General features: G+C 33.4%; 3 protein-coding genes across 3 annotated transcripts; 1 reads left to right on the forward strand and 2 right to left on the reverse strand.

Moving 5' to 3' along the window:
* Positions 1–510: 510 nt before the first annotated feature.
* LOC116125755 (O-fucosyltransferase 23) lies at positions 511–2,422 on the reverse strand. Its single transcript, XM_031411471.1, has one exon. The coding sequence runs from the start codon at positions 1,877–1,879 to the stop codon at positions 533–535; it is 1,347 nt and encodes a 448-aa protein (XP_031267331.1). The 5' UTR covers positions 1,880–2,422; the 3' UTR covers positions 511–532.
* Positions 2,423–7,787: 5,365 nt separating this feature from the next.
* Positions 7,788–9,460, reverse strand: LOC116125792 (ion channel CASTOR-like). The gene is made up of 3 exons (XM_031411505.1): positions 9,088–9,460; positions 8,930–8,980; positions 7,788–8,399 (listed from the first exon to the last, which is right to left on the reverse strand). Exons 1-3 carry the CDS (start codon positions 9,280–9,282, stop codon positions 7,788–7,790), a joined length of 858 nt encoding a protein of 285 aa, XP_031267365.1. The 5' UTR covers positions 9,283–9,460.
* Positions 9,461–19,989: 10,529 nt separating this feature from the next.
* Positions 19,990–20,304, forward strand: LOC116125793 (CLAVATA3/ESR (CLE)-related protein 3-like). Its single transcript, XM_031411506.1, has one exon. It carries the CDS (start codon positions 19,990–19,992, stop codon positions 20,302–20,304), a length of 315 nt encoding a protein of 104 aa, XP_031267366.1.

Below are 20,304 nucleotides of genomic sequence, written 5' to 3' on the forward strand. Positions count from 1 at the left end.
AACCCTACAATCTTTCATAAGCAAGAAGCATGAAACTTACAGACCGTCCATGTGGGCGCAAACCATTGTGGACCACTCAACTAATCCCTAAGGGGTTAGAAATACTTCATTGTCAAGCAGACATATGGGATGCGATATTAAAGTGAGACTAAAGACTGTTGAGTCTGCGATAGGATTGGGGTCTAATGGCATGGAAAGAGTTCAAGCTTCTCATTACCATGGACCAATTGAGGACATGGTCAGGTCCTCACAGAGATTTAAGATTCCTGAAGACAACTGTAACAAATACTAAAGAGAAGAAGTACAACTTTCGGAAAATTGAAAATCCAGACATTTTATAATTCATTTCAAGGGAATAAACAAATGAACTAATGAAGGCACTAAAGCGAATGTTATCTATAAATACATGATATGAACAAAATGAGAGAGTTCAAAAGCTGCAAAATTGAAAACTGTACCTATTCTGGTATTGACTGCTATCTTGTCTTTACAAAATATTCATATTGTGAATTGGAGGAACCGGAACCGTGTGTCACGACGTTGAGCACGAGATTGCATTAGAGCCATAGCTAATGGCTTGAAGGCTCGAATCAGACATATTTGTCATCCATCTCTTGGGACCATTTGACTCTCCTAATATGTTATATGCATAAGAAGGCCACATTACATTTCTCCCACATGAATTAGCCATGCCGGTTCTGATCATCTTTTGTGTTCTCTCAAGAACAATGAGGTTTGAAAATGTGGAGAAACTGTTCCCCACGAAGACATCAGCCCTCAAGCACACTTCATAGTCTATCGCCGATTGAATGAGATACGGGTACTTCTTGTAAATACCATCAACACCTAATTTCTGTTTCTCAAATGGAACTAAGCCTTCTTTCCAGCCACTAAGTATAGAAGAGTTTCCAAGCAGTTTATCAGCCACCGCGAGATAAACAATTGACGGTGTTTTTAGGCCTTCAATGTTCCCCACTCTCTCCATAATCTCCTCCTTGCTACTACAAATCTCACTTATCTTCGATCTCTGCTCTAACTTTTTACAATGAATCATCCAGTCTATCTCTATCCTCATGTGGACTGCTACATAAGGAACCTGTTTCAACGATGAGCCGTCTGAATCCACGCCATTTTGGGTACTTCTAATGTCTCTTCCTACCTCCCTAATTCTAGACACAACTTTATCGGCTTCTTTCGTGAATTCATCAACTAAGACTAAACATTCAAGCACTCTTGCATAGTCCTTAACAGGCCAATGATCATGCCACAAAAAGGGATTCTTCCCAACAATTCGGACCACCTCAAACTCATCCGTCAACGGTTTCTCTCTAGCCTCCCTCAACTGATCCAAATCTCTCTCAATTGTCCACCTCCTTCCACTTCCTTTATGAACCTCAAAAACTCTGCTCCGATTCGAAACATCCAAATACCGACCCAATTGAACAAACCCTTTACAAAGTGAATTAAACTTTTCAAATTGAAACACCTTATCAAATGAAATAGGCTGCAAGAGATCAATTTCCTTGTAGAACAAAGAAGCACTTAAACTAGGCATCAAAAGAGTCCTATTAAGCAATCTAGCAGTTAAACAAGCCCTTGCAAATGCAATTTTTTGATTGTTTAATCCCCACGCAATTTGAGGAACCTGCAAAAACTTATCTCTCCTAATTCCATAATCAGAATCCAAATCCAAAGATTGGCTTTGAATCAAATCAATCTTTGTCTCTTCAACACTAACCCCTCCATATCCAGAAATTGAAGGCATACAAACAGTTCTAAAAACCAGAAAAATAGCAACCAAAACAAGACATTTACATGCCAAAGAACTCAAATGGAACCCAAACAATCTGGAACTCTTACAATTCAAAGAAAAGTCCATCTCAAAAAAGATAAAAAAAAAAAAAACTAACACATACCCAGATGGATAATCTCTTCAAAGATGAAAACTTTCAAGCAGAAAATCTGCATGGCTGAGAAAACAAAGCCGCCGCCACCAACATCCTCATCAAAGAACCATTAAAGGTAATTATCCAATTTTTAGAGGGAATTCTGTGAGCAAAGAGACATCACAAAATTCAAAAAGAAATTATTTATGTTGTTTATATTAGAGTAGAGGAAGAAGACAAAAGGAAAGAGTGAGAAAATCTGAATATGAATCCAAATTGTGATTATGATGAAAGGAATCTGAATTCTGACGCAAAACCAGAAGGCAAAAGAACAAGAAAGTGCTGACTATGCATGACAAAAAAAGGAATCCAGAACAAGAGAAAGAGCCAGAAGGCTTCACGTAAGCCAAAAGCAAAACAACTGAAGATGATGATGATGATGATGATGGTGATGGCAAGGAAGAAAAACTTAAAACTTCTATAATGAAGAAAGAGAGATGATGAAAAACCAGTTGAATTATGGGTTTAAAAATTTTCCTCCTCAAGGTTTGAGGGAAAGGAGTTTGAGAAAGTAACAAATACACCCAAATGATTGATTACTGTTCATTATAAAGACTATAATACCCTTTATCTATTCTTTTTTATTTTTTTATTTCATCTATATAAAAATTTGAAGAAATAAAAGCAAAAAAAAAAAAAAAAAGGATCTAAAACTTTGCTTCGAAAAGACTTCAATATCCATTATCTTATTATTCTTCTCTCTTCTAGTTTATTTAATTCATTTTTTTAAGTATGTAATTTATTTAAAACTAGTTAATAATTTAACTATTTATATGTTTATTTTTAATTATAATTTATTCTATAAAATTGGTTAATAAATATTATTATTTCTATAGTTAAAATAAAAAATGAAGGAATAAAAATTGAAAAGAACATAAACTTAAACAAAGGGTATTAGTTTTTATATAGTAAGCTCTTTAATTTTTTTAGGTGTATTTGTCACTTTCCGAAACCTTTGGGGTGTCTTGACTTTACTCAAATCTTGAGGAAAAAATTGTTATAAACCCATTGAATTATATGACATTGAATAGGCGAAGATTGGTGGACAGGGGTATTATTGGAAATTCATGAAAGGACTGAAGCAGGAAGCGAAAAGGAGTCAGAGATGAATGTCTTTTTATGATGAAGGAGGCTTTAACTGTCAAACTAGGGGATAATATAAAGGACAAATAAGATCTCTTTGTTCGGAGTCAGAACTCTGTTCCATCCCAAACCAAAGTAGAGTGAGTAATGGTATGTTATCCAATTTATTTACCGTAACAAAATCTTAATAATAAATTATAATTATAAAAGAATGTATTTTGATTATTGATTAATTATTAATTAATATTAATTGATCATCAAGATTATATTACGTTATTTGATGTATAAATTTAGTATATCATTTGATAACTATATTATTTTTTAAGTAGAATAGCCTTAAACTCAGGGTGAATTATTTAAAATCATTGAAAATAATTGTAAAGTTAGATGGGATGAATAACTGAACATTATTTAAAATAATTATAAGGTGAATGGACTTAAAACAATTTATAAAAATGTATGATAAGTTGATTCATTACAATTTAAAGATTTTCTCTTAAATTTTTATCAATAAAATGTCGTACCTTACTTGATTTTAAATAGGTGGATAGATCGTTACGAAAAGATTTTGTCGGTATTATTGATGTTGTTTAACGAACTAATACTAGATAAACTGATAAATTGATAAATTGATAAACTAATGCACTGACATTGAATTTTAGTGACTTTGATGATTTTTTAAAATTTATTATAGGTTGATTTCTTAACAATCTGAGGATTACTACTCGTTTTTAATATGTGTAGATATTTCATCAATGATCTTATAGTTATTGTTAATGTTACTCAGTGAGTTGATGCTACGTTAATGACATATAGATTATCAGAAGACAATTTTGTTCATTTCGTTAGACGTTTTGGCGTTGAATTTAGAAAATTTTGTTAATTTCTTTTAGTAATAATTATTTTTTATGTGAATTAAGTTTTTGAAATATAAATGTTTATGAAATACTAAATATTTATCAAAACCCTTAAAACGTATAAAATTACATTCTTACCCTTGCATAAAATTAAATGCAAATTGGTATTAAAGAAAATTAAAAGTTGTAAAATGAGACAAATTTAGAAAAAGTACTTTTCCGACAGTGAGGAGCTGGGGCAGGTAAGTCAGGGCTTCTCGTGAGCTGGCGAAGCACTTTTTTCAAATGTAGATTATTTTAATACCTAAAATACCCCTGGTGGCACTACATTTGCCTATCCCCACTCTACCCTTTTTGTAATTAATAAGTAGGGTTTGTTGCGTGTTTCTTTTTAGGTTGTCAAGTTGGGATTTATTAATTAATTAATTATTTATTTATTTTTCTTTAAATTACAACTTTAATCAGGCTAAATTATTATATAATTACCAACTTGATTAGTGACACTACAGCTTGGATTTCAAATAAATTAATAATTATGTCTTTATTTTATTAATTAAATCATTACATGTTCTTCCCTTTTTCTTTTAAGTTGTTCTTTTTTTATAGATTTTCTTAGAGATATCATCATTTAGAGAATACTTATTTTAAAACATAAATAAAAGAAGACATAAACCATTTTTTTTTATCAATAAATAGATAATTTATCGATCAATAGAAACTTTTTTTTTGAAAAAAAATATATTTTTTATCGTAAGTTTTAATATAAGTGTCCTTCAAATGATAATATCCTATTTTTTACTGAGATCGTGGATTAGTGTGAGATTACTCCTCCTAATAATTAGTGTGGGCATGAACTGACCCATACATTTCAGTTATAAAATAATAATAAAAAAAATATATCCCCTTTTTTATAAAATATGTAAGAATTAAGTTATATAAAATGTTTTATCTAATTTGCTCATAAATAAGTGTTTTATTATATTTTTTTTCTATTTTTAAAGGATATTATTTGTTTAATTAGTAAAATGGGGTTATAAATAGCATTTTTTAACTTAATAAATAGGACTTTATAAACATAATTTACGGAAATTAGTTAAAGTTTAACTAATTTCATCAACTAAATCTTTCCATTTAAATCTTACAATTTAATGCTAATTAAATCCACATTGATTATGAGCAAAATAGAAAAAGCATCAAGGGTTATATATAGTTTAAATTTCTTATTTATTTTATTTCATTAAATTAAGTCTAAATAAATAAATAAAACCTAGAAGAATTAATTAATTATATCCAAATTCTCCATTTTCTATGCAAACATTCTTGTCTCGTAAGTCATTTTCACCTCAAAATGTTAACCATTTCAACTCATCATATTTCAAACAAATCTCAAGAAATATAACAAACGTGGATTAATTTCAACTCATAATAATAATAATATTATATATAAACAAGGATTATTTTTATCCAAAGAATAATAAATCTCAACCATTTTCTCAAAGATTTTTTTATAATATATAAAAATTTCAACCATTATTGAGCATAACAAGGTACATATTAAGTACCCCACCACCAACAGAAGAGGTGAGTAAATGTTGAAAGGGTAGATGCTTTAGGGGTGAAGACACATGAATGAAATGGGCATATTCATTTTTGGTAAAGGTTTCAAGTGCCCACGTGTGAATAGAATAAGGAAAGTTGTAGGGTATGTTCCTGTTAATTTCTGACACAATGAATCCCATTTGTTACTTCCTGATAAGGTTTAACTCTGTTTTGAATAATGGCCCCAAAAATTGGCTCATTTTCCTATGCTATTACTTGCGTTTTCCTTTGGTGTTTTTTGCACTAGATGTGGGTAGAAGTGAGCACGGGTAATGGATAGAACCAGAACTGGAGGATAGAATCAGAATCAAAATCAGAATCAAAATCAGAATCTACCTAGAGTCGATATTGTATGTTTCTGATTCCGGTTCTTGTGTGTAGAGAAACCGGAACTGGAATCGGAACCTGTAAAAAGGGTATCCTGTTTGGAACCTGTAAGGGGNCACAAATACTGAAGATAAAACTACTGAAGAAGCAACACAAATACACAGGAAGGAGAGACCACTTTGATGATGACCAATCCATTTTTTTTATTTTTATTTTGGATTTAATTTATATATAATATTATCCCATGCAGATGCTTAGAAATGTCTTAGAGGAGAGAGCTTTAACGTGACTAGTGTCTGATCCTCTATTGGATATTGATAATTTGTTCAGATATTCATTTGAGTTCAGAATGTGCATGCAATGATAAACAAGGAAGTAGCTGCTGGAACAGATCCAAAAAATGTGTTTGTATGTGGATTTAGTCAAGGAGGTCTCTCTCTCTCTCTTTCTTCCAGACGTTCACAGAGACACACATAAATAAGACATTACTGGTTTTGCTATTTTTTGTGCAACTTGATCATGGCGTTGAAGAATCCGTGCTATTTCAACCATGGAGATTTCAGAGCATGTTTGGTATCTGAGCTGGTAGACTGCTGCAGAGAGTTGGAAAAAGGGCATCGTGCTTGGGCAGCACAGAAGAAGGAAGCAGCATGGAGGTTGAGAAGGGTTGAGTTGCAGCTGGAATCGGAGAAGGCATCGTCCAAAGTTTTTCTTTAATTTGTAGAAACCAAAATAATGGACTAATGGGCGCCCGTCCAAACATTTTTTTTGTTTTTTTTTTAAGTATGGACGGGCGTCCATTAGGAATGGACGCCCGTCCAAACGTAAGGGACGGCCGTCCATAATTTATGGATTGTCGTCCCCAAAGTTTTACAAATTTTTTAATTTTATTTTAATAGGGACGGGCCATATGAGTGAACGGCTGTCCAAATTTGATGGACGGCCATTCACTAGAAAAAAATTGTAAAAAAATGAAAAGACGTATCACACGTAGGCCGGTACAGAAATTCGGTGCTAATATTTCGGTGTCCGTAGTGTTATTGAGGATCTAATAGCCAAATCAAACACCAAGTTGATAAAAATAAGGAAGAGGATTTACCAGAAGAAACAATATTCAATTCTTAATTAAATATATAGGGATTGTTGACTTACAATCCAGATATAATTCTTTGTAGAAAACAAGAGACACAGAAAGTTAAGAAAATATGTTTAGTTGAAAGTTTTCAAAAATGGCTTTCAAATAAAATCCTAAAAATTAGTTATAATTTTAAAACAAACCAAAGTTGTCTTTGCTGTTCTTTTGTGAACCCTGCTTCGGGAAATGGGAAATAATAGCCTTCGGCCTTATAGTTGCCCATGAGGGAGCTTGAATCCCAGACATTGTGGGAGCAAACCACAACCCTGACATCTGGCTAAATCCTTATGGGTATTCTAATTTTTAAAATATTGTTCATGAAATTTGTTTACTAAATGCCCTTTATTCTTCTCGAGATCAAAATTTATATTATATGAAAGACTTTCTAGTACATCACAATGAAAACAAAATGCAAGACCCCTAATATGATTTTGTTTCTCTAATAAGTAAAATCTGGTTTTTATAAAAACCAATGTTTTCTGCCCCATTTTTATTGTTTCAACCTTCTGAGGGATAGGGCTGGATTAGGAGAAGCAGCTAAAAAGTTGTTTTTCACATGCGGATGCAGAAATACAAAATCATCACTTACAAGGTTGCACCTTATAGTCCCCTACCATGCATTAATTAGTCCTGATTTTTCTATTATATAAGAACATAGAATTCGAATCCATGTCTCCAATAAAGGGGAATCATATCAACTATGCAACACAGTTAACTGATTAACCAATAAATAAATTTATGATATCCAGGTCACATACTTGATAAATGAAAAAATAGAAAAAGGGAAAAAGTTAAGCACAAAGAAAAAAGTCCACACGGACATGTCTCAGAATATGAATTTTACCAGTTTATCACTCCACCAAGAATTAGGGTGTGGTTTTGCTCCACTACCTCACTTCTTCCTTTCCTTAGTGAGTCAAGCTTCTCAGATATTGAATCAGAAACAAGCCCAAGCATCGTTGCAAATATAATCATCCCGCCGAAACTTATGGAAACTGAAACTAGTCTTGGACCAATACCTTCTGAGCTCGCATGGCTGCCAGAATCAGCAACGTACGTCCAAGACAACCAAAGACAATCTGCTAAGCCGTCATCTGTCACAAAAGAGAGTGCCAAACCACCAAAACAAATAAGTAGTAGAGATGCAAGCAACAATGCCAGTGGCTTAGCATATGAATAGATTGATAAAACTATGTCCAGCCGATAAGCAAGCTGCTTAGTTAGAGAAAATTCTTCTGGAATGTTATCCGATGATCTTGATCTGGAGACATAGTCAGTGTACTTCAAAATAAGAACCGGGATTGATAAAAGTGTCAGTAAGAGAATTATAGCCAAGTTTTTTAGGCCTTTTCTCGGGAGCTGGTCACTCGCATCTGATATGGAGCTACTGACATCGATGGAATCCGACAAATTGCAAGCTTGTAATCTAGTATTCAGCTTCGACACATGCTCCTGCAAATGCAAAACAATTACCGCGACAGATGATTAAAAAAATATCCATTTTCAGCAAAAGAATTATACAAAAAATACATGATTTAATCACTCAACCATTAAAAGCCAGAAAACATCTCACTTTTATCTTATAGATTAACCATGAATGGCGCAAAAGGTTAATCAACTTTAAAAATATTATTTGGTTCTATCTCGAATGTTGTTTTTCCCTTTTGAAAATAAAAAGGCAACATTTTGTTACACAATCAAAGCAAAAATACCTTTGTTTTGAAAAATAAAAGCAGAATTCTTACTTTCTGAACCATCGTAGAAACATTCATGAAACTATTAAACATCATAAAAAAACAAATCCAAAACAACCAATGGCCAATCAAATTAACCCCCGGCAAATTTGATTCATAAATATAACCAAATCATTTATTCATTATTACGTTAAACGTAAAGAATTATATTAACACGTGTCCGTCGAGAATCTTGAAATATTATGAGTATTCCTTATGAATCTTAAAAAATGAATAAATAAATCTTACCTGTAAAGAGAAATTCTTGTGCACCAAAGAACTAAAAGATGCGATCACAATCTGCACTACATCAAGCAACATTAATTCAACCTAAATATTTCATCTTTCAACAGAACTACCAAAACGCCCTAAACTTTCAATAGTTTACAAACCGAGCCCACACCTACCGCCAAGGAAATCACCACAAGCCACCGGACCTTGACCCGTGGACCCGAAAACCAAGCATTCTCCTCACCGGTTTTTTCACCCGAAATGCCAGCGTTTCCATCCGAAACAGCACCGATTTCTTCACGTTTCGGCGGCTCCGCGGGGCGCTCGGAATACGACGCTCTTTTTCGAAGCCCGGCATAGTTGGAGTGCATGAAGGAAGAGTCGGAGGAAGAAACGGAACGAAAAAGTGACGCCGTTTTTGGGGGGTTTCAAATGAGGTTGACCGTAACAGTGACAGTCTAGGATTTGTGGAGAGTCCACAAGGGCATTTTTGGTATTTCGGTGAGGAGTGAATGAAGGAGTTGTGAAGGGAAGAATATTACGTCATAACTAGAATTTGTTAGTTTATTAGTTAGTTTTCTGTAATTGTTATGTGTTAGCTGGTCAGTTATAACTAACTCACCTAACTAACTCAGCTATGTATAGCCGGTACCTTTTGTATTCTGACTGGACTTTCAGGAAAATGTTATACCCACGATTCAAGGTGGGCATTTGCAACTAGGTTCAAAAACCTAATTTTAGGATCGGTTTTAGAAAGTTTGGTCCTAAAACGGGACTAGGCTTGAGGAGGAGGGCTCGGTCCCTCCACTGGGCCCTCCTTCAAGACCCAGGCCTGGACCCAAATTTTTTATAAATTTTTGTTTTAGTCCTTTATATAATTACATAAAACCTCTTATAAATTTTAAAATAAACATAAATTATAGGGGTTAAAAGAAAAGTTTACAAAATTTATTAAAAAAAAATCTGCCAGGCCCAAAATAATTTATAAATTTTACCCCTGAAAAATAGTAAAAACTCCTTGCAAAATTTCTTTCGCCCTAAATTATAGGGGTTAAAAGAAAATTTTACAAACGGGACCAAGCCTGCTTGAGACTAGATCAACACTACCCACAACCTCTTCTCACAACCCAGATATAGCAATTCGTAATTGGTCAAGTCATAATAGATCTTACCTGATAAATTATGATTGATCAATTATTATCTGTCATATCAGGATTGTATATTGTCTAGGTTTTTAGGAAAAAATTATATACACATTCTCTTCTCATAAACATTCTCTCACAACCCCAATATGATAGTTTATAATTGGTCAACTCGTAATGGATCCCACTTAAATCTCATCTAATAAATTATGATTGACTAATTATAAACTGTTACGTCAAAGTTATAAGAGAAAATTTATAAGACGAGATTGTGAGTTTAGTATTACTATTTGTTTTTTCATCCCATGAATGAAAAAGTATCTTTCACTCAATTACAAACAAACAATCCCGGCCGGTTGAGGAAGAAGGAGACTAGCGGCGGGTTCTGAACCGAACGGCATCGTTTTGAAACTTTTTTCAAAACTTCAGGGTGAGAGAGTTCAACATAAAAAGCTTCAAAATTGGATAAATCAATAGAAAACCCATGTGGCCATGCAGAGAAGAAGCTTAAAGTATTCTTCATGTAAATAAAAAAAGAGGACATGAATAGAAAGAAAGAAATGTGACACTTCATTTATATTCAAGATTTGTAATACAACATGATCAATCTATATTCACAATACGAACAAAAAAGGCAGTAATTCAGTAATCGGAAAGGAGCTGCTTTCCAATGTGCTTTTGAGATCGATTTCTGGCGTAAGTGATCGGGAAGGTGGTGCTCGTTGTTTGGATTAAATTCAGTCAGATCGAGATGGTGATGTTATTTATATCTTACAGAGTAAACCATGATTGACAAAAAAGCTTAATCAACGGTGAAAATGCTTTTTGGTTGTATCTAAACATTAAATTTTCGCTTTTGAAAACAAAAGAGCAACAATTTGTTATGAGTGATGCTATGGGTACTAACGGATGGGTACTAATCTGTGTACTAACTAAAGCATAGTACCCGTACTATGTGTATAGTACCCGTACTATGCTTTAGTTAGTACACAGATTAGTACCCATCCGTTAGTACCCAAAGTATTATTCATTTGTTATACATTCAAATCAAAAGTACCATTGTTGAAAGAATAATACTTTGGGTACTAATGGATGAGTACTAATTTGTGTACTAACTAAAGCATAGTACCTGTACTATGGTACTAATGGATGAGTACTAATTTGTGTACTAACTAAAGCATAGTACCTGTACTATGCGCATAGTACGGATACTATACTTTAGTTAGTACACAAATTAGTACTCATCCATTAGTACCCATAGCATCACTCTTGTTGAAATAGCAAAAGCAAAACTTTATCATTGCTTTCAAAAGCAGAGTTTTTACTTTCTAAAATGTAGTGGCAAAATTCATCAAACGTTGCACAACTAAATTAACCGCCATAACTTTGATTCATAAATTCAACCAAATTTAAAATTAAAAATAAACAAAAATAAATAAATATTTTTTTCCTGCAATTTATTTACTTAAACTCAAAGCTGTGAGCACAGCCTGCAATTATTTCAAACAATATTATTTCAACCTAAAAATTTTCATCTTTCAAACAAAATTAGAGGAAGGCCCAAAACTTTGAAGAATTATACACACAAAACCCACGCCTACCGCTAAGCAAATCGCCAAATGCCATCGGACCTTCACCCGTTGACCCGAAAACCCAACATTCTTCTCGCCGGTTTTTTCGTCCAAAATGCCGGCATTTCGGTCCAATTCGGCGCCGATTTCTTCGGGTTTCGGAGGTTGCTCCGCGCGGCGCGTGGAGTACAACGCTCTTTTTCTAAACCTGCATAGTTGGAGTCTCTGAAGTAGTTGGAGGATGAAACAGAGCGAAACGAGGGTCTTCTGGGGGGTTTCGAATCGGGCTGACGTGGCTGGGATAGTCTAGTATTCTTGGAGAACTGACGAGGGTGTTTTTGGTATTTCGGCGTGGACTGATGAGAGGAGTGAACGAAGGAGTGTGAAGGGAAGAACCAATCGCGGCTGCGTCGGGAAGAAGGGGAAGGTTCTGGGTCGAGGGACATGATTTGAATGTTTGAAATGTGTTGGGGTTTGTTAATGATAACGTAAAACTTTAGGGTTTTATGAGTTGTTTGTAATTTAGAGGTAGAATAAATGAGTCGGGTTAAACAGGTCAACCCTAACCCGGCCCGTCTCAGCCTATGTTCAACTCGACCCAAGTATACCCCGTCGAATAGGCTAGGCTTTCATAGGCCAACTCGATGACCCAGCAAGTTATTTAATTTTTTTTCAAAACCCGTCCAACCCGTCGGGTTGGGGGTTTTCAACCCAACGGCCAACTTGTCGGGTTGACCCGCGAGTTGAAAACCCCCAACTCAGTGGGTTGGGGGTTTAAAAAAAAGGCTATTATATATATAGAAATAAAAATAAAAACACAAATCCGTAAATTTGTGTTTTAAGTTGTTTTGACAGCAAATATATATCATTTTCACTAAGGTCTTGGTTAGTATCGTTATTGACATATAAAAAAAGAACCATACTATACTTACTCACCATCTTACTAACCATCTTACTATCCTTTGTAAATATAACGCATAGTACTGGTACTATATGCATAGTACGGGTACTATGTAAAATTTTAACACAGGTTGTATGACAGTTAGTACAAGTGGTGAGTAAGCATAGTGTTTTTCATAAAAAAAGGCTTAATATCCCTTGTGTCCCTTAAGGTTTGGGTTTCAGTCGCTCACACCTCCAAAGGGATAAATAACTATCTCTCACCTCCCTTCACATTTCAAAAACTGTCACTTACCTCCTTAAAGAGAATTTGTTAAACAAATTTAATTAGAAATGTTAAAAGACATAAAATACCTCTTTTTAAATAATTAATATTAAGGGTAATTTGGATATTTTGAAAAGTGCATTAGATGATGTTTTATATGATTTTATGAAGGGAAAAAATCAAATAAGGACATTTGTTCATGAAAACAATTAAAGGGACACAAGTTTATTAAAAGACAAAAATAGGACAATAAACGGTATAAGACCGTTTAACTTTATAGATGGTATAAATGTAAATCTATTTTATTACTAACATAAAAGTCAAAAGAGACATTAAAAATATAAATAGCCATTGAGAGATAAACATGTGTCAAATGACTCAAATGCCCAAACACATAAGGACAAAACAAAAAACGTGAAAAAATAAAATAAAATAAAAAAATCAAGAGATAACCTAAGCCTAACCTTTTATATTTGCCTAATTTTTTTTCCATGTTCTTTGGTTAAAAAATGATTTTGTTTTTACTTTGATAATAAAATATTAATTATATGATAATAATAAAATATAAAATCTCACAATGTCTTACTAAAAAGGAAATAAGGAGCCATTAGCCATGCTAGAATACAAATCAAAGTAAAATCAATTAATTTTAATAGATTTTAATTTATTTTTTGAAATTTTATTATTTTATATATTTTCAAACCATGTCATAATAATCAATATCACAGAAAATAATATATGAGGGTATAATTGACTTTTCTCATATCATTATTGATTTTGATAAATGAATAAATCTAATTTTTTCTTATATTACAATTTAATTGCATTAAAATTGAATTAATATTTGAAATGTTAACAAAAAAATTAATTTAATTTAATTATAGATATTTGAAAAGTTAACTAAAAAATATTACACAAAAGAAAAATAGAAAAAACAAAAATAAATTTGGGCCGGCCTGCAAAAAAATCCGCTAGGTTAGGGTTGGCGGGATGGGTTGGGCCAACCCTTTTGGCCAAAGAAGCAAGCCTAAACCGACCTGTTAACAATGGCGGGCCGGGTTAGGCCTGGTCCGCAATTTAGCTTAACCTGCCATGGGTTGGGCCGAGCGGGTTAATTTTCCACCGTTAGTTTGAATGTAGTGTTTGTCAAGTGAAATGACTTGTTCTTGAGCTTAGTTTTTCTCTGCCTAAATTTGACAACAAATTGGCATTTGAACTATCGATTTCACATTGCTTATGAAGCTAAAGTTAAGCTTTAGCTCGATTTTGATGGTTGTCTACACTTCAGAACTTATAAAAAGTTGTTTTATACATGTGGTGATGTGGCATTTGCTTAGCCACATCAGCTGAGGTTGAAAAGTCAAAGAAACCCAAATATGAAAAGTGACATCGTTTTGAATATGAGTACCACTTCTATTTTGTTTTGCTTCGTGTCACTTGCTCAACTAAAAGAACACTCTCCATTCCTTCTTCTCTTGGTTCATGGTGATGAAAATGAATGGTAAGATCTCGTGTGATTATCATCTCACGGCTAGAAGAAAATATAAATCCAGGTTGAGGCTGATAAAGGGGTTATCTCTTATTGTATAAATTCTTACTCTTGAGTTTACAAAGGGCATAGTTAAAACAACAAGGGAGGCTAGGGTTTCATGAGTGATTTTTCTTGATTGTTTAATATTGAGGTTAACATATACTCTGTAATCAATTAACTTTGGTGATTGAATGAAATCATTATTTGCCTTGGAGAGTGGATGTAGGCTTTGAGTGTCGAACAACTAAATATCGTTGTGTCTCTTATTTTCGTTGAAGTCTGTTTTGAATTTATTGTTTATTTTCTATTGTAGTTGTTTGTTTATTCTCATCTAGATTTTAGATTATAGTCTTGACAATACACTAATAGCTACGTTGGAGAGATCGATTCGAAGGCTGAGTTTTTTGGAGTATGTTAGTAGGGCAACAAGTAATTTTGGCGAAGATAGTGTCGTTGGGATGGGACAAATTGGGACAATGTACAAAGTAACTCTCTTAATTGGTATGTCCCTTGCAGTAAAGAAGTTACATGACTCTCATGAGGAGTTTGGTTAGGGGTAATATCAGATTACTGGGGTTATGTCATTTTATAATACTTTGATTACCACGTTTGGTTGTCAAGTAATATAAGATTCTAGTAATCTTTCAATATCAATAGTAGTTACTGTTGGTATTTGAGGTAATTTGATTACCTCAATCTTCTTAGGTATTGTATGATTACCAAGGTAATCTTATTTTTGTTACAATTCTATCCCTTATTAATAAAAAATTTAGACAATAATGCCCTTATTTTAAAATCAATTTACATTAATCCACCATTACAATTTTACCCTTGTTGAATTAAGTTCTTGGACAATAATGCCCTCATATTTAAAAAAAATTACAGACCAACCACTGCGGACCACTGCTAGAAAGTCACCGGAGTCGCTAAAAATGACTGGGAGGCTCCGATATGGCTGTTTTTGGCAATATTGATGGCCAAAAAGGGCCATATCAGACTAGATTTGGTCGAAAATGGCCAGATCTATTCTGGCCCTTTTCGGCTAGATAGGATCTGGCCAATAATGGCTAGGGATTTGGTCAAAAATGGCTAGAATAGATCTGGCCATTTCTAGCCAGATCTAATTTGATATGACCATTTTCGGTCATCAATATGATTAGAAACGACCATATTGGAGCCTCTCAGTCACGGTTGACTACTCACAGCGACTCCAAGCGACTTCTGGTAACTTCCAGTGGTGGTTTGCCGTGGCGACAGGCGGTGGCAGGGTGGTGGGGGTGATTTTGTTATAAATTAAAGTTTGATATAAGCAGAGGTGTTTTAGCTAAATCTGAAATATTGGGGGTTAAAAGAAAATATTCAAAAATTAATAATAAAAATAATATTATATTAATATTTAAAAAGAGGGTAATTTAGTAATTTAAATAACATACCCACCAATTTATTCCTTCTAATCAAACATATTAATATAACATACTCACCTATTTATTCTAACTAACCAAACACATTTTCTTAAAGATATCCAGTAATCTTTAAGGTAATATAAGATTCTAGTAATCCAATATTTCCTAAACTAAACGCATGCTCGGTACTTAGAAGAGCAATTTATGTTGGAATTAAAGACTCTGGTGAGACTGAGACAATCTGATAAAATAGTTCAAGTGCTTTGTTTCTGCATGGAATCGAACAAAAGGCTTCTAGAATAGTACATGACAAATGGCAACCTCTATGACCGGCTTCATCCAGCGGAAAGTGATCCAGTTCACAACATGGAGAGGCCTTTGAGGGTTAAAATTGCAATTGAAGTTGCAAAAGGCTTGTCTTGGCTCCACCACAAGTTTGGAATTGTCCATCTTGGCATGAACTCCAACTCCATCTTACTGGATCAGAATTTAGAGCCCAAGTTGTTGAATTTCACTCAGTCGATGCACTTGAACCCAAATGATTATGGTGATTCAATAAAGAAATTTTGTGCCAATAGAGAGTTTTGGCAGTTGGTTTTTATTGAGGAGGATCTCCACAACTTTGGACTCGTGCTTCTTGAGCATGTCACCGGAAAGGAGCCTAGTGAAATTGATGAAATGACTCATCTTTCAGAGGGCTCTTCTATGTTTCTTGGTTATGACATTGATAAGTCTCTAATCGGTCAAGGATATGGTGAAATCCTTCTATTATGCCTAAAAAATCAAGGATGACGTATATTCACGTCAGTAAGGGTTAATCAGAGTTCAGGAAGTCATTGTACCGTCTAGACACTATCACGTTGTCCAAGGACAAAAGAAGTAAGACTGTCATCAACTTGGCAGGTAAGGGTATGGCTAGTAAATAGATGGAAGTCATCCATTTGCCTGATCCTTGTGCAATTTAAGGATACCTACCGCACAGCCAGCCAATAGGAAGCAAGGTAGGAACTGTACGGTACCTGCCTATTGACAGACCCGTAATCCTTGCCTAGGAATCTCTTGCTATAAATAGAGAGCTCTCCTCTCTTCATCAGGATTTGGCTTCGAATAATATAAACATTCTCTCTCCCTCTTTGTATTTATTTTTTGATCGCTATTTGCGACCTGATTGTAACTTTTCTTCTATAAAAAGATAATGGACATACGCATTCGCTTTGAGCATATAAACTACTTTAAAAATAGTCTTCTTTTATTTATTTATTTCCATTCCTAGTTCACATTTAATTTTTAAGTCCGCTTGACACTTTGTATGTGCGAATAATTGATGTTAAAATCCAGCATCAACGCCTTCAATTCCTTACTCGCATGTCAATGTGTTCAGCCCTTCTGTGATCAAAAGCCGAGAATGCTTGAAGTTTACAAAACACTGCATGCTATGGTCATGGAAGTTGAAGTTGTTGAAGTTGACATGAAACAGAAATACGATAAAGAAAATTACATGTACAATCAACCAGTGGCGGATCCAGCCACTTTTTGGGTGGGCCATGGCCCATCCTCAAATTCTTTTTTTTTAATATTAATATGTATAATTTATATATTTTGGTCCACCCTAACAAAAATATTAATGGACAAAAATAGTAATGTATAATAAATTTTTATTTTGGTCCACCCTAAAAGAAATTCCTGGATCCGCTACTGCAATCAACCAATTATGAGATGCGTACATGTCAATCTTTTCATTGACAGATTGTGCATTGCAAATTTGCAATGGATGTATTTGCCGAAGCTCATCACTTTCACTTTGTGGACCGAATACTCAGGGTGATCATTACAGTTTCTGTATGTAATTTCACAGCGATTTTCATTTGACCTTTTGGTTCGAGTAATAACTTAATGAATCCTTCAGTAAAACACCCCTTGTATTTGCATATTGATGGTGAAATTTCTTCTGATCAATAATGTTCATAATTATCAAGACCTGTATCCTTCGTAGGGTTCTTCAGGTGTTGCCGGTTTCTGTCAAGTGATTCCAGAGCAGGTTGAGGACGATGCTCTTTTAACTGTTGTTCCTTCTTTTGAGGAAGTTCGTGGAAGAACAAGATTGTAGTTAAAACTTAAAACCATACCTTCTAAGGAATCAAAGCATTCTGAAAATTAAAAAAAAAAAAAAAAACACAAATGAATACTTGTATGGATTGATGGTAATCCGAGGAATGGATAGAGGTCTTACAAACAGGCGTCTTATGTGAAGAAGAACAGACAAAGAACTGCGAAGAAGAACAAGATTACAGTTAAAACAAAAAACGCAAATGAATAGAATTATAAAGACAGGAATGGATAGAGGAATCAAATATGCAGTTTATATATAAGCATTCTTGAGAGGAATGGACAACTGGTGGCTTCCAATTCGCTTTTCACTTCTCTGGTCGGTTTCTGTTCCATTTTGTCGTATCAAAGGTAGCAGTGAAAAAAGCGGGATTTAAGGTGGTGTTAGTAAAAGCTTATAAGTTAGACATGTTTATCATCTCTAAAATTAGGTTGATATGTTTGTTTATAACTTTTTCAAGTTTATAAGTAAAAAAAAAAAAAAAACAAGTTAGGAGAGGTACTTTTTTTTTTTTTTTTTAAAACATCTGTTTATAAACTAGTTTGATCAATATATTTATCATATTACTCTGTTTAATTTTAAAATCTATAGTAACTCTTGTTTAATGTAGTATCATTTTTAGTTATTTTATAATAAAATGTACTTATAAATTATATTTTACCAAACACGTCAACTACTTATTACTACTTATAAGTACTTTAAGGCATCTCCACTCACGCTAAAATGGCACAAAAACACCAAATTGGCATGGGTTGGTATCCAACCCCGCCAAACACTGCGCGATTTGGTACAGTGCTACATTGGCGCAGTACTGTAGCACTGCGCCAAAATGGCGCAGCACTGTAGAATAAAATATATATATATTTTTGAAATTTTGCTTTTTTTTGTTTTTGATTTTTTTGTAAGTTAATTTGAGTATTAAATTTTACACCAAAAATCACATCAAATTTGAGTATTTGTATTAATTTAATTATTATTTATAATACTGATATAATTTAAAAAATGATGAAAAATTAAAAATAGAACTTTATTCAATGCAAATATTAAATTACAATAACTCAAAATAAAAATTAACACTAATTTAAAAACACTAAAATTAAAAAAAAATACAACATAAACTCAAATAACAATTTAGTATTCCGGTAGATTAATTCCGGATAAGATCATCAAAATATTGAAAAGAACTAGAGTTATTACAATAAAAGAAATAGATTAATTGTTATTTAATATTGAAAAGAACTAGAGTCATCAAAATAATTATTATTTAATAAAAATATCATTCCTAATATTTAGTTAATATATACAAAAATAATGAGTGAAATAGATTAATTGTTGATTATTACAATAAAATAAAAAAAAAAGAATATTCTTTTTGGTGTAATATTTGGTGTGGTGGGTTGGAGATGAAATAGTGTTTTGCATCAAAATTTACACTAATTTGGTGCAATTTTGCACCAAATTGGTGCAATGAGTTGGAGATGGTCTAACTAAACACGTAATTGTTTAAAATTTTAAATATTTATAAACTAATTTTCATAAAAATTAAAAAATATTATGTTATGACTTGTGATTGTGCTTTGTGAGCGAGTTAAAATGAGAGAGACAAAGAGGAAATAAACAATTCAGATTCAGACGCCTTCATTCGATGGCGACCATCTCATTCTCACTGTCACCTTCCATTAAATTTCAAAAGGCTTTTAATCATGATCATCACAATTCAAACCCAAACTGAGAATAGTATTAATTTCAGCAGAGAGACTTATGATAAAGTCAGATTAACTCTTAATCTTAGGAAAATAATAGGATTATTGAAAAATACAAATTAAATTTATATATCAAATAACTTCATAAAATTTTAACTATTAATTAATATTAATTTATAATAAATAAACAATCAGAGATGTTCAAATAAGATTACTCTCTTAATCTTAATGACGTGTTGTCACTCCTAATCTGATTTGACTGGCTGCAGAAAGTCGACTGAGCACTAAAGTTAAAATACAGGTTGAGTGATCCAATTCAGACACTTACGACATTTAATATCAAAAGTGAGATGGACGTTCGAGTTCTATATAAAGCAACTCATTCTTGCTCTCAAATTATACACTTCACATTTATATGCCAGCTTCTGACTTCTGAGAGCTAGCTTCAGTGCAAAAATGGCCTTTAGCTTCAGGTTTTTGTTGTGCCTTTTCTTGGTTTCGGGTCTCTTCTTAACCTGTCTAACTCGTCCTCTTGATAGCGATACAGCATTTTCAGAGAGCCTGCAAGAAGTTTCCAGGACGAGTTTGCTGAAACAGAAGATCATTGAGAGGCATTTTGAATCCCAACAATATTCAAACGATGAGGGTCGTGTGTTGATGGAGAACGCCAAGGAAATGCTCAAAGATGGTGTAAAAAGACAAGAAATTCTGGGAAAGTTTTTTGATTCCAAGCGACTGAGTCCTGGAGGCCCTGATCCCCGTCACCATTAA

The sequence above is a fragment of the Pistacia vera genome, unplaced genomic scaffold (genome assembly GCF_008641045.1).
Source record: "Pistacia vera cultivar Batoury unplaced genomic scaffold, PisVer_v2 Contig171, whole genome shotgun sequence".
In the NCBI taxonomy this organism is placed as follows: Eukaryota; Viridiplantae; Streptophyta; class Magnoliopsida; order Sapindales; family Anacardiaceae; genus Pistacia; species Pistacia vera.